The sequence below is a fragment of the Colletes latitarsis genome, chromosome 7, assembly GCF_051014445.1.
Source record: "Colletes latitarsis isolate SP2378_abdomen chromosome 7, iyColLati1, whole genome shotgun sequence".
NCBI lineage: Eukaryota > Metazoa > Arthropoda > Insecta > Hymenoptera > Colletidae > Colletes > Colletes latitarsis.
In genome coordinates this window covers 10,476,083-10,491,869 of record NC_135140.1, presented here as the reverse complement: position 1 = coordinate 10,491,869, position 15,787 = coordinate 10,476,083, and the positions used below count along the sequence as shown (strand labels likewise).

The window sequence follows — 15,787 nt, the reverse complement described above, 5'->3', positions numbered from 1 at the left end:
ACTTCGAAGCGTCTCCACGTATAAAAACAAGTAAATGCACTAAATAATTTACTCTTTTAAACCATGTAATTTTTCTATACAAAATTGCTTCGTGCAACGCATATTTTGGAAGTCGTAGAGATGCACAAGTTACGCGAACCACACTGTATATTATTTACAAAATAAAAATAATAAATTTGTTATCTCGTTGCAAATGAAATTTATTCAGGCCTTCACATAGAAATATTAAAAGAGGTTCTAATTGAATATATCCCGATGCGTAATCTTCAGTGACGTCAGTCTCTAATTTTTATAGAATTATGAACGTGCTCTATGACAATGTCTCATTCACCTATGACGTCACTCACAGTTGGTAGCCATTGTTCTCTACTCCGAGTCGTTGCTCACAGATCCAAATTTTCAAAACGTATTATTCCATCGAGTATTAATTTATTGGTAAAATTCGAGTTGGAGACGATTTCGTCATGTTACAGAAATCGAGAAAAATTGCAAAATTGGATAAAACCAAACGATGCTACGTATCAATCTCGATTGATAAGGAACTCTCGTGATTTTGAGAAATCGAGGAAACCCTAGCAAAACAATTTTTATCAGCGAAAGAAACAGCGTGTAAAGAAACATTTCATATCGAGGGACAGCGTGGATCATTTTACACGTATTTAGAACTGCTTTCTACGCAAAACCGGAACATAGGCGCCTGCAAACTTTTTATCGCGATCGAAACATGGCAAAAATAATTTTTCTTCGCGGAATCGTGCAGTTTAATTTATACGTATACTCATGTACGATTATGGGAATAATATTAACGTAATCGACTCTTTATCTAATCATAGAAATCGTCACAATAGTAAAAGTAAATCAAAATATACAATTTGAAGATAATCTCAACAGACGTTACCTTTTAAGTTATCTAAATAAGTAAACATTGAAACGAAGCTTAGGCGTGTAAATCAGTTCTCCCGATTTTGTTTAAAGGTAGATTTATTAATTTTGAATAAACGGTACAAACGATTTTAATCAAATTAATTCCTTTAAGATCCATTTCTCGTCTCCTCCTAAAAAAGACCTGTAATTCCTCGTTAAAATAACTTCAATGCCATGCACATTCAAGTCACTGTCTCTAAATCTTTTAAACCAATCTTGGCAAGCTCTCTCGAACACAGTATTATACCCATAGCTATCAGAAACAATTCTGCATGCTTCGACTGCAGGTTTTCCGCAATGAAAGCAGCAAATCATTTAATGCCGAATATGCAACTCGTCGACTTTCATGTTTAAGTATAAAAAATATTTACTCAAACGTGAAATTATTAAAGGTGATAATTCCTATTAACGATTGCTATTATTTAAATTACGAATTGTAAAAATAAGGAACGAAGACACGTGTATGAGTGTACATAGATTATCGTTCGAGTATTGCATTACGAACTATCAGTTTCGATAACAGCAATACATTTGTAACTGATACATCGATTTAAGGTGATATCACGAGTCGTTTAAAGTGGTTGCAAAATTAATGTTGAGATTTGCTATACAGGGTGTTCGGCGAGGCCTGGGAAAAATTTGAATGGGAGATTCTAGAGGCCAAAATAAATCGAATATCAAAAATATCAATTTCTTAACTGAGGCTTCGTTAAAAAGTTATTAAAAAAATTCAAATCATTCTGAAAAAATTATTTTTCGTTGCTGGGCTCAATTACGACCATTTTTGGTGAATACACATACCCCCGAAATCCTACACATTTTCGAGAAAAAAATTCATTACTGAAAATATAATGTCTGACCATAACTGTCTGTTACCCTGAAAATTGGAAAGTTTCAAATCACTCTGGAAAAATTATTTTCGATTGCAAGGGTCAATTGCAATCATTTTTGGTGAATAAACATACCCTCGAAATCCTACCCACTTTCGAGAAAAAAATTCGAATAGATGCTGAAATCTTTTGACAAAATTAAAAAATTTCAAATCATACTACAAAAATTATATTTAGTTACAGGGGTCAATTACAAGCATTTTTGGTGAATAAACATACCCTCGAATTCCTACCCACGTTCGAGAAAAAAATTCGAATAGATGCTGAAATCTTTTGGCAAAATTAAAAAATTTCAAATCATACTACAAAAATTATGTTTAGTCACACGAGTTAATTACAAGCATTTTTGGTGAATAAACATACCCTCGAAATCCTACCCACTTTCGAGAAAAAAAATTTAGTACGGACGGAACTTGAAACGTTAATAATTTTTTAACGAAGCCTCTATCAACGAATTGACATATTCTTGATTTTCGTTCTATTTTGGCCTCTATAAATACGACACAATTATATTCTTTCGTAAATGGGTTAAATTTTAGGGGGCCGCTCAAGGATTACCATGTAAAACTATTAATTATTCGAGCAATAAATCTGAGCAATTGACTGAGCTCTGATATTATAGAAACAGATAAGATTTAGTACTAATCGCATCGTCTATTGTATACTATGTCGAACCATGTAAATAAACACTTGACACAAGGATGTACCTGCTTCCGGTTCACCCTTTTTTAGTATAGAACAAACGTATGATTTGAAAGTGTACTCTAAAATATGCATCATTGTTATCGTCCAAAGTACACGGTTTATTTAACCACCGATTCATCAGACACAATTAAAATAATTTTTAAAAGGTATACTTCACGCCGCGACAAATGTAAACAATGATCACCTCTGAACTTTACCTGTGTCAGTACATTGGAAATTGTTACGACCAGCAGTGCTTAAAATTAAGTAGTATTAACGGCTATAGGAGAATAATAGATCGCAAAAATTATTGAATTTGGTAATTTGGTAATTGATTAAATGACGTTCAAAATAATTGCAAAAATAAAAGTAGTGGAAGGCCACGAGAGAAATTAACTAGAAGGTTGATGTCAGTGAAAGTGTTTCGAGTTTCGAGTGCTTGTCATACACTAAAGTTACGTAAAAATATTAAGAGAGCGTTCCCATCCGAATGGCGATTTTTGGAACTTTTTTTAACGAACAGTACGAAGGCTAACTTTTGTAAATTTATTTACTCGTATTTAAAGATGCGTTCTGAATTTTTTCAACGCTTTGCAATCAATAGTTCAAACATTCCTGGATGGAGACGATGTACAGTTTTCAAGAATATCCTTGCGTGGTCGACACGATTAGTTCTACCTATCTGAAATGGAAAATTATTAAACTATTTGAATGTTAAACATTTTTTAAATATTTGAAAAATGGTGGCAGACTTCGATATTTTCCCATTTTCGTTTAACTTCGTGAGGTCCTTAACGAATGGAATATTTTGAGATTTAAACGTTCGTTGGAGTTTTGGGTTTGTTTAATGGCGGCCGTTTACCCGCTTTTCCGTCCACGCGACGCTCCGTTCAAAGTACCTTTGGTAATTTTTCGTATTTCCGCCTAATAATCACAGAACATATTCTCAAGGACACATACTTTTAGTAAAATACAGTAAAAGAAATCGATTGTTTGAAGCATCCGGATGAGAATGACTCCTTTCAGGAGAATTAAAAAAGAAACCTGCGTTAACGAGCAATAACGTTTAATGGTTGCCAAGTAGCGCATTGGAACAGAAAGTGACGAAATTTATATTCACAGACGGAAAGAAATTCAACCTGCGTGATCCTAGTGGCGTTAATTGATCATGAGGTTAGCAAAGGATAGTTACAAAATTCGTTGGGAGAATGAATAACACAAATTATTGAAATTTGAATAAAATAATGCAGAATACAATTTTCCAGCAGAATGATGCACCTACGTTCACGCTACGAAACTTTAAAAATCCACAATCATTATCAATCACTACCAAATCGTATATTAAATAAATATTACTCGATACGTATACGTTAATGTCAGATCAAATATACGTTTATTATTTCGTAAGCGTAATATCACTTAGCTCTTGGCATTCACCTCTTTTTTTTTTTATGTTAAACGAGGACAATAGCGATGTTGTGTCTCATCTCAAACGATCCCCATATTCTGAGATTGTAATATCACCGTTCGTCACAATTAGAAAATTGTGTATGCATCATCGAACAACACAACTGTGCTATCCTTTTAATGAATAGTGTATATATTCTTTAAAAAACTGTTAACAACCACAACACGAGCTACAATCGAGTAAAAACAGTTAATTTACAATTGTACGATTCTTATTTTATCCCGTCCCTTATTAAAATCTACGAACACTAGATTTCTACGTCCTCTTTCTCGTCAGATGTTTAATCACAAACATTGAAAATACTCGAAAGAAGAAAACTGTCACTCACCGATATTAACGATCCTTATTCCCTCATCGTCCAGAAACTTCAAAGCCACGGACACATTCTCCAACTTTTGCGATCTGAAGGTCGGCCTCTGATTGTGTTTTGGTAGTTTTTTCTGCGCGAGCACCTCGATCAAATTTATCAATCTAAGGCCATCCGACAAATCGCACTCCAAATCACCAATGTGTTTGTTTATCCCTTTCAATTTCTCGTTCGCCCATCTCGTGAACGTGTTCTGTTGAATTAGTTTCCACTTTGCATCCTCCAGTAAATTTTGTTCGAACATGTCGTCCTCTTCCTCCGCGTTCTCGCATTCAACTGACTTATCGTTCTCGCACATTTTATCGGCCGGTTCGCTCCTACGGGATGACATCGGTATGGTGAACACGGTGGTGGTGGAATTTACTCTGTATGCGTATACACGATCTGCGCATATCTCCCGTCTTCGTCTAACTACACCTGCCTCTCTCTCTCTTTCTCTCTTTTTTTCCTTTATTTTCCTACTGTGTTCTATTTCAGTATTTAGTATGTACATTTAGCCCGTGTGATAATAGTGTACTTACACTGAACAACAAAGCATGTAATCTTTGTATACGAATAAGAGAATCGATAGTAATTTTTAAAGCATTTCTAATCATTGGCAAATGTTACTCCAATAGTAAATGCTACTCCAAATCATATACTTTACAATTCATTCGAGTTTTCTCCATAAAATATGAAAATCAAAACAAGTAAACAACATTGATATAAGGGCGAATACTTTAATTTATTTGATGTATAACGATAATATAACCAAAACTTTAATAGAAGAATCAATAACGGAAATTGAAGGAACGCAAAGAAATATAATATTATACTGAATTTTAAGAGGCAAAACAATGACAATTGGTGGTTATGGAAAGAAATAATGATATTCTCGCTAATTCAGTATCAATGAGCAATAACAAATACTCTATTATCGTAAACATTTTAAATACAATCCTACGTAATGTTTATGAGAGCTCTGTTATTCGCAGACTGGGAAAAATAATGCCTAGATAAGACTAGTTTTTTCAATTTGTAATTGATACAATGAAAACTATTCACTGTTTTAATAGAGCTCTCAAGGATTATTCGAAGGAGTCCTCAATCTATATAAAAAAATGTCTCAAACATGCATTAGCTTTGTACAAAGCTTTCAAAATTACAACATGCAATTCATATGCCTCACTACAACTATGATATGATTACATTAGCTGAAATGTAGGCTCTTTTAGCATTTTTCAGAACTCACTTAATAGTTATAATGTATAGGATACGTTTGGGATAAACACTTTGTAGATAAAATATAACTTAAAATGTGGAACACAATGATTTGAATTAGTTCCCAGATCATTGCCTGTTTATGGTTCAATCGTTTTTATACATATATCGTTAAATATTAAAATTTGTTACCTATTAGATTAACTTTGTTTTCATTCAAGTTGAAAGAATACCATCTCTGTACTATTTACTGTAGTATATTTATTTATTAACATTTATATATACTTAATATTCACAATTATTATATATCTACATACTAGTGGTCCAAATAAAGTATTATAATTTTCATTTGTATATTCTCCTTGTTAGGAGAAAATGTTCTAATAGCAGTTAAGAATGTATGTATATACCAATTAAAAGTTATATCTTATACATTATAAGGCACCTATTTGTTTTCAGAAAAATCTAATTTTATTTGAATTTGTATATGTATATACATGTCTCCTGATTCTTCATTAACCGTTTATTGTTATTATGATCACTGTATAACTATTGTCAGGTCACTAGGTAACGAAAAGTTTCTTAAAGACAGTAGATAGCGATGTACGGCTATGCACATTCTCTTCTCCCGTAAAAGGTGGTGAACTGAGGCTGGTTTAGTGCAACGATGGGTCTTTTGAGACCCCTGGCGTCAGTTCATCACCGATCCGCTGACAGTCCGAATAGGAACCTAAGTCGTCATTGCATAGCAAAGTGAGATAGTGACGATGTGTGGTGTGACCCCACACATCACCATGAAGGGGAATTTGTCATCTTTTTCTCCCTGGATAGGCCCAGTTCGAGCATGGCGTGGGGGGACACAATGTCGCACCTTCGAGGTTCCCGGAGTCCCCCTACAGTGTCTGAGATAGGTCATGGTGTAGTTTTGCACCACCCCTGGGGCTAGGATATCCATGAGGATTTTCCACGCGTAAAAGAGTTTCTCAAAATCATGGTTTTTTCGGAACGGTCGATGACTTTGCAAAAACTAATGAACCGATTGGGTCTAAACATGTATTATAGGTGTCTGTTTATAGTCTCCGCCAGATTTAAGTCGATGTTTCAAAATTTATTTGTTAAGTCCTCTCAAAGTTAAACAAAAATGGGAAAATATCGAAGCCTGTTTTTATGATGCCTACCATTTTGTCAAATGTTTAAAAATATTTTTTTCTTAGTCAAGAGTTACAGCTACATTCGTACAATTTAATAATTATCTAGTTTCATCCATTTCAGATAAGTAGAACAGGGTCAATCGCGTAGACCACATAAGGACACGCACGAAGTATATCGATTCCAGCTTAGAATGTTTTAAACTATTGATTGCAAAGCGTTGAAAAAATTCAGAATGCATCTTTAACTACGAGTAAATAAATTTACAAAAATTCACATTGTTAGTCATTACATTTTCCGTTGAATAAAATTGGCTTAATGTCCAAGAATCGGATTGTTTAAAGCAACTGAAAATTTGACGTGACTCAACTTACGCCGACGCGGCGATGAGTGTCTAGTGTTGAGGTTTGAATCATACCGTGACGTGCGTTACAGAAAGTAACACGTTTCGATATTTGTGACGAAGACTATTAAAGCAATCATTACTTGAATAAAAACATAATGTAAGGCATGTTGATGAGGACTGATACTCGAACGCCACTTGGCTTAAAACTAAACACGGAGGTCATCGACTCTGAGTAGAAAGACAAAATAAGTTCTGTCAAAGACTTTTTTAAGTAAACTAAGGGTGACTTATCCCGCACGCACACTTAATACACTTAGACACATCTCATACATATTCATAAATTTTTTAAGTTTCGTTTAGATTTTTTAAAACGATCGTACGTTCATTTATCTATTGCATTATCGGATGCCATTTTTGTCAACGTTTGCTTCCATTTTCCTGAAGTATTTCTAAACCACACAAGGGATGCCGACACGCCAGGCTACTTTAATTTTACTACACATGTAACAGAATATATAACTGACGTTTTTTCTATTTCGGTTCGTATCATTCATCGTTTACAGAATGCTCGTGTGTTATTTTTTCGTATGCGTTCTCATGATTCAGTTACAAAGTGACGTGTTTCTATCATTATACAAATCAAAGCACAATTTGTATTTTAACTTGAAAAATTGCACGTTTGAACGCTTACCGTTGCATTAATCTATTAATAGTTAATCGTAGTGGTACCGCAACGAATGATCGGAAAAGACTATTCGCAAGGGTAAATTCAATAAATATACGGAGTAAAGTATTGCCAATGATCAAGATACTTATCAGGTCCAACTACAAAGTGCTAAGTCTATCATAAATATTGATATAATGAAAAGTGTAATCCTCGTATAGGTATAAGTGACACTTTCACCATAATAAAACTTACTAAATACCGAATAGTGTAAGAGGCGGATGATAAAATTAATAACTAAAACGCGTTTCTTTACATGCGATATATGGTATTGCTATGGTATTTTTACTGTTACACAGATAGTTTGTTACCTTATTTACAAGTAAAAAAGAAACTGCAAATTACGTTTCACTTGTATTCACTTTGCGAGTTATCTTCTAAAATGTGGTTCGCACATTCACACTCGAAACACACTTCGCTGCACCAGTTAAAAAATAACGTAACGGTATAAGGTAGTAATTCTTTGAACTATTCGTTGCAATTTACAAAGGTTTACTGACGTTTACTGCCGCCGAATTTGGAAGAGAGGGAAACGTACCGAACGAACTCCGAGAATAGTTCGCTATCCCCTCATCTTCAACTCCCTCCCACTCTGTGAGTACAAAACTATATATATACACGACGATCTGTCTGTTTTCTTGCCTCATTCCTTATTCTTCTATATCTGCTTCTATTATCCAATACGGTTTTACAATTTGTTAATTTAAATCTTCACCTTTCTGTTGCTATGTCCGTTTTCAGTAAACGCTCTTTATCCAGCAAAATACATACACCTCGAGGGTGATGTTAGAGACCCAAAGTGAATTAAAATAACTCCAACTCAAGGGCCAGTAAACTGCAACTCGCGACTTGCATGCATAAGGGATGCTGCCATAAATCATAGCTCGAAAATAAATAGTTTATTTTCAAGTACTATGTTTAATATGTTTTGTATCTTTTGTATTAATGTATATAACACATCAAGGTATGTGTCGAATACAATTCCAAAAATTTCTAATCAGAAATTACAGTTTGATTAAATGAAAAGTATAATAAAGTACTTGATCAATTCAAAGAATCGCTGTATATACACTTGAAATCTCTCAAATTCATCTTGGTTATTGCACTTGTCGAACTGATTTATAGCATCTCTTTAATCCCGTCTCGATCATTCTTCGATCATCAAATTTTGTCTAACTCTTTCCATTCCTCGCTCTTACTCATTCGCTCTTTTTCTCTTTCGCTTGCTCGCTTTGATCCGTTCGCCGCTGACTCACGCTTTAACACTCATATAGAACCACATACATACGTATCGGTTTTGTATTCATGCCAACGTTTACTCGACTTTCTGTCATCTTTCTGCTCTTTCTTTTCTCTTGCACACACACACGCATTTACGAGGCGCTGGTACAATAATTTGCTTAAATTTTGAGGCAACTCATATCGAATATACCTTTTACTACCAAGTGTCAACGTTTAAAGGTTTTGGTAGGCCGTCTGTTAAGAATTAAAGGGCCGCAGGTTGCTCATCGTTATCCTAGATCATTCATGTTAATAGCAAACTGTCGAAGGTAGGAAGAAGCCAATAGCATCCTGTTCGCTTCACCGCATCGTCTCGTGGCCTGATCCTCGATGCCTTCTAAGTGACGTCACGCTGGAACTTACTTAGATGCGAAAAAAAAAACGTAAATGAGACACTTCTTCGCTGCTTATCAATGCGTTACAAGGTCTCTTCAAATATTCTTTTGGCAGTCGGACATATCTTAGTCGGTGACTCTTCTTTTGTATTTATTGTGCTGCGGCCAGATCATAGAAAAGTCGTCGCATAAATCCTACGGGAAAGCGAACCTCTGCAAGATGCCAATTTTATATTTTGACCGTGCCAGCGCATCGACGTCAAAGATGTAATTAGCGCATAAAATCTTACGGATATATATCCGATTTTAATTAAGGTCAATGTTATTTACACTGTGAGGCAAACTAATAGGACTCTAGACATTTGTTTCATACAGTTACTGTAAAAGAAGAAAATTTATATTTTGCATACTCCTCAACATGCGGACAATTATAGAGCAACAACAATCGAATATTTAAAGTCCGATGTTTCGGGCCATTATAAAGTATGCCCGAAAATTGGGACCCCAAACTAGGCGATTATGTGATTGAAATGTAAAAAGAAAATGATGCAAATATAATATTTAAGAATTAAAAAGAATACATGTACACATAAGTACAAAATTTTTATTCTTTTTTTATATACAGTATTTGGTAACAAAAATGTAAAAAATATCTAGTTTCATAATTAAGTATGTTATTATTTACTACAAATATGTTTTACTCCTTAAGTAACAAGACAAACATATTTCCGGCATTCGTTAAGTTAAAAGAGAACACTGCAAAATTAGATATCTAATGGTCATTTAAAATATGGTTAGTAACTGTTTTTATAGAGTAATAGAATGTAAATTGTGAGATTATCTTTCTTACTACAACAAAAACATAAAAATTGTAGTTAATAAACAATTACATTTATTCTAAATATATAGGGTGTTCGGCTATTAATAACAGATCAAAATAAAGCGAAAATCAAGAATAACATTTAGAGGTATCTCTTATAACTTTTTTGATTCTTTTAAATTAACTTTTATATAAAAATGTTTAATACACTTTTTTATCTTCTTTAATAAATAAATAAATAAATAAATAAATAGGGTTTTCGCTTATTTTTAGGGATTAGTAACTCGAGCACAAAACCGCTACTGCAATTTTCTCATTCTCAATTTTAATTTTATTTTGATCTGTAGAATCATTCTTAAAAGGATTACCATTAATAATCGAACACTGGGAAAAATTTCAATAGAGGATTCTAGAGGCCAAAATAAGACGAAAATCACGAATAACAATTTGTTAATGGAAGCCTCGTTAAAAAGTTATTAACAATTAAATTCAAAAATTTCAAATCGTTCTGGAAAAATTATTTTCGGTTGCGGGGGTCAATTACAATCATTTGTTGTGAATACACATATCTCCGAAATCCTACCCACTTTCGAGAAAAAAATTCGAGTAAGTGCTGAAAGTTTTGGGTAAAAAAAAAGACTTTCGAATCGTCTTAGAAAAATTATTTTTAGTTGCAGGGGTCAATTACAAGCATTTTTGGTCAATAGACATACCCCCGAAATCCTACTCAGTTTCGAGAAAAAAATTCCTTACCGAAAATATAATTTCTGGCCAGAAATGTCTGCCCGAATTTTCATGCGAATCTTTAAAACGTCATAACTTCTGAACGGATTGGACGATTTTACTGTTTAAAAAAGCAAACTACGCGTATTTTAGTGGAGAATATGTACAAATCGCAAAAATATTCGAAAACTTGATCCTTGACCCCGCAAAATGAGAAAAACCCCATAAAAATGGTCAAATTTTCAAACAGCCGTAACTCCTACAATTGTGAATATATTTCAATGAAACTTTTTTCTGAAGTGGAGCTCATGGGTACCTACAGAAAAGTATTAGACAACTTTTCTGTAGGGCGTCAAACAAAATTACTAAAAATGAAAAAGGAATTTTTAAGAAAAATCGACAGGGGGTAGGTGCCTAAATTTTTCGACGAAAAAAAAAATTTTTAATTAATTCTAAAAAAATTATTTTCGGTTGCGGGGGTCACTTGCTATCATTTTTGGTGAATAGACATACCCCCGAAATCTTGCGCATTTTCGAGAAAAAAATTCAGTACGGTCGGAACTTTAAACGTTAATAACTATTTAACAAAGCCTTCATCAACAAATTGGTATTCTTGATTTTCGTCTTATTTTAGCCTCTAGAATCCCCCATTAAAATTTTTCCCATAGGGGTGGCCGAACACCCTGTGTAAGACATGTACGTACCTTTAAAAACTGATTAAACTTTATGGAATATCTATTAAATGGGAATGTAATGAATGATTTATCTTTGTGATAAAGAAAAATAAATTGTAAATAATATTTATTGTGAGAAACAAATAATTTTAATTGTATCATTTATACCACCAATGAACTTGAAACATCGACTGAATTAAGTGTCCCATGACACGTGTACAAAAGAATATAAAGATATAAAAGAGTAAAAATGCAAAGGACAAACATACTGAATCAAAATAAATAATGTTGTGTAAGAAAAAAGAATTAAAAAAATTAATCTAATATTTTTGATCTCTAGATATTTTATAACTTCTCCACTTTTATATATTCTTTTCAATATATTCAACCCTTGATAAAAACCAATAATATTCGACAAAGTTACCGAATTTAAGCCTTTACAGAAACTACTGCTTTCTTTGCTGCTTCGTCCAAGTTATTTGCCGTAATAATCGGCAAACCACTTTCTGTAAGAAGTTTCTTTGCTTCTTTTACATTAGTTCCTGATTTAAAAACAATCGCATATTAATTCATATACAAATAAATAAATAAACTAAGCATAGTAATAAAAAGTGAAATTACATAATACTATTCGTTTGAACGGTAACGTAAATAATAGATAACATTTTAATAATTACCTTCTAATCTGACAACAAGTGGAATCTTAAGTTGCAAATTACGAGACGCGGTAATGATTCCTTTTGCTATTGTGGCACAATTTACAATACCTCCAAATACATTTACAAGAATTACTTTTACCTTTGGATCTAAATATATATAAAAAAAATATCTAAAATTACTTTAAACAACAAAATGTTTGCATTTGAGATGTAAAGCTTTCACGGTCAAAATTTATGGTAGTATTCACGGTTTCCGGAAACATGTCGCATCCAAGTTTAGCAAGTCACCGACGTCGCAAACATTTTAGTTTGCATCTTCAGAACTAGGAAACTCTGATATCATCTAAAGTCAGTGACTTGCTAAACTTAGACGCGGCATCTCCTCATTATCGAACGCGTCTCAAATTATATCAACCTTAATACTACAAGTACCCCTACATAACTATGGAAAATTTGTCCATGACGACTCGTTTGTTGAACCATCAAGACTATAAATCAGCAACTTCGTAGCCACTGTGTGAATACCGTTATTTGTTTCTATGGTTCGTCAGCCGCCTCGATTCAAAGAAAGTTTGTAACGCGATTCGAAGAGGTTTTACGCATAACGAAAAAAAAGAATTAGAACAAAACGTGGGCCGCGAAAGAGGGAAACACGTGCTAAAGCTAATCGTAGCATTAACATCGCCAAGCTACATCAAGGATACCCTACAATTTCTGAAGGACACCAATCTGTTCGGAAAAATGTTAAGTCACTGAAGAAGTCGCGACTTAGCAGATGATGCAACATTAAACTCCATATAAAAAGACAAACAGTTAAAAGCATCAATATAAATTTTGACACTCTCTTTTAAAATATGTATTTAATTATTAGTAAATATCTACTTTAATATTTTGTACTGTACATACCCTCGGTAAGAATTCTAAATGCTTGATAAACCTGATCTTCTTTGACACTTCCACCTACATCCAAAAAATTTGCTGGAGACCCACCATTTAGTGTAATTATATCCATAGTTGCCATTGCTAAGCCAGCACCATTTACTAAACATAATATGTAATTTTAAACTCTTTAAGGAAAGAATAATTACTTTCCAATAAATGTTCCCCAAAAAATATTTCTATTTACATCATACCTAAACATCCTATATTGCCATCCATACTAATATAATTTAAATTAAATCGCGATGCGTCTGTTTCTCTAGGATCTTTTTCATCTGTATCCTCTAAAGCAAATAAATCTTGCTGCCTGAATTGAGCATTATCATCAAATGCTATTTTTGCATCGACTGCGACTACTTGTTTATCCGTTGTCTCAACTAATGGATTAATTTCTACTTGTAAAGCATCAATATCTACAAATAACTTCCACAAATTTTTTAATTCATATATTGCTTTCTGTTGCACGTCTGGGTCTACAAAACCTAGAAAGATGCTAACGTCCTTAGCAATACTATCATCAATCCCATAATATATATCAAGCGGTACTGTTTTTATTAATTCTGGAGTTTTTTTAGCAACTGTCTCGATATCCATGCCACCTGCTGGTGAAGCAATTAATACAGGACCATTGTACTGTCTATCCATAAGAATACAAATATACGTTTCTCGTGCAATATTTACAGATTCTGCTATCATAATTTTTTGTACCAATATACCATCTTTCGAAGTTTGTTTTGTAATAAGACGATGACCTAACATATTTTTCACAACATCAACGACTGCTTTACGGCTATTAAAAAAGAAACTATCTGTAATACAGTCTGTAATTTTTATGTTACATTTGTACTGACTATTGAAACTTACTCCTTCGTAAGATGCACACCACCTTTGAAACCATTATCAAACCATCCTTTTCCACGGCCGCCAGCTAATACTTGAGCTTTAATCACATATTCATTTGCATCTATAAAAAGTAAAATTGCATGCTTTGATCAAGTATAGATGTAATAAGATGATCACATAACATTTAACATGCTAATCGCCATGATTGAGTTCCACTAGATCACTTATCCACATGAGACACATAATTTCATGATATACAAAGTAAGATTATTTATCATAATCGCTACCATTATTCAGTTGGATAATGGTTGTCCACAGACCATACTACATTTGTAGCAATATCATTTAATGCAATGTATATTTATAGTTATATACAAATAAAATTAAATACGTTAATTAAATATTCTGAGTAATGTATCAAATACGTAAAATTATACAGGTATACAGAATAAAGGTATAGAGAATAAGTAACCATTTTATTAGAAGAGAGCAATATCTATTTGGCGAGAGAACTGATCTGCATAAAATATAATGTCATTAAAAATATATACACATATATACTATAGAAATATAACGTATCATCATGTTTCTAGATAAGTACTTCATTAAAAATGTTTAACTATAAACTAAGCAAACTAAATAGTTACACAAATATTAATTCTACAGATAAAAAAAAATAAACTTATTTGTATAAATTTCTGTCTAAAGTAAACGTATTATAAGTAAAAGGATATACTAACGTAATGTTTCTAATGCAGAATTCGCTTTATTTATATCATCAACAATAGCAAAATTTTGTACAGAAACTCCGCAATCTCTGAGAAGTTCCTTACTTTGATATTCGAGTAAATTTAAGTTTCTCGATTGTTTGATATTAAATTTTAAAGTTTTTCTAATAATTTGAAGCGAATGAAACGGCTTTCGACTTGCAATACGTAACATGTTTAACCTTAATATTAGCACTTCACAAAATTACAAAAAGAATTGGTCTTCCGATAAATTTTTAAAACTGTTAACCAGTCAGTCACCAACATTAATTTAAAACACGTTAATTTATCTCTGAAGAATGAATTTATCGTGACCTTCTACGAAACATATCATCGTTTAAATCTTTAAAATAATCATTAATTCGTAAAATTAGCAGTAAACATCTGTTATCTCTAAACGCTATATCATAACCTTTAAGCACTGCCTGTACTGGTGAAAACGTGCTGCTGCGTGGAACTGAACACACACATATATATATCAACGATAATTAGGTGCGTTGACCTAGGGATTTTAACCCAGTTCAGATTTTCTTCAGTTAATAGTGTTGCATGGTCTTACAGTAAATTAAAACTTAAGACAGAAATGAATAGATTCAAGGAAATTAGAACTCAAATAAAACTTACGGTTGACGAAAATCTGATGTGTCTTTCTTGAACGGACTCCGATCAGCAATAATGCGTTGATTTCTGTTCTACGTTGCTAACGTAAATATCACAGTTTTGTTTTTAAATTGAGCACATAATCACATGGATTTTGAAAACTATTGATTTTATAATAAACAGTATACACAAAGTGTTTTTAAATTTCATTTTCCCTCCAGAATTGAGCATGAACATAGTTGTAGTACAACGACACTGATGTCACTGACACTGATCTTTATATTTGATACGACCACCCCTGGGAAAAATTTTAATGGAAGATTCTAAAGGACAAAATAAAACGAAAATCAAGAATACCAATTTGTTGATTGAGGCGACGTTAAAAAGTTATTAA

General features: G+C 33.0%; 2 protein-coding genes across 6 annotated transcripts in view; both read right to left on the bottom strand.

Annotated features, from left to right (window-relative positions):
- The window catches only part of Cher (filamin A protein cher), a 63,036-nt gene extending 54,789 nt beyond the window's left edge, over positions 1 to 8,247 (bottom strand). For 2 of the 5 annotated variants that reach the window (XM_076769805.1, XM_076769807.1), the window contains exons 1-2: positions 8,064 to 8,246; positions 4,295 to 4,650 (exon numbers count right to left, since the gene is read on the bottom strand). In XM_076769805.1, coding sequence (XP_076625920.1) covers positions 4,295 to 4,631 — 337 coding nt within the window. In that variant the 5' untranslated portion in view covers positions 4,632 to 4,650; positions 8,064 to 8,246. Of the gene's footprint in view, positions 1 to 4,294; positions 4,651 to 8,063 lie in introns of all 5 variants that reach the window. The other 3 variants (XM_076769808.1, XM_076769809.1, XM_076769806.1) reach the window with 2 other exon arrangements.
- Positions 8,248 to 9,860: 1,613 nt separating this feature from the next.
- Positions 9,861 to 15,367, bottom strand: LOC143344112 (succinate--CoA ligase [GDP-forming] subunit beta, mitochondrial-like). Its single transcript, XM_076769812.1, has 6 exons — positions 14,767 to 15,367; positions 14,048 to 14,147; positions 13,378 to 13,973; positions 13,151 to 13,285; positions 12,263 to 12,391; positions 9,861 to 12,127 (listed from the first exon to the last, which is right to left on the bottom strand). The coding sequence occupies exons 1-6, from the start codon at positions 14,966 to 14,968 to the stop codon at positions 12,015 to 12,017; spliced, it is 1,275 nt and encodes a 424-aa protein (XP_076625927.1). The 5' UTR covers positions 14,969 to 15,367; the 3' UTR covers positions 9,861 to 12,014.
- Between the last annotated feature and the right edge of the window lie 420 nt (positions 15,368 to 15,787).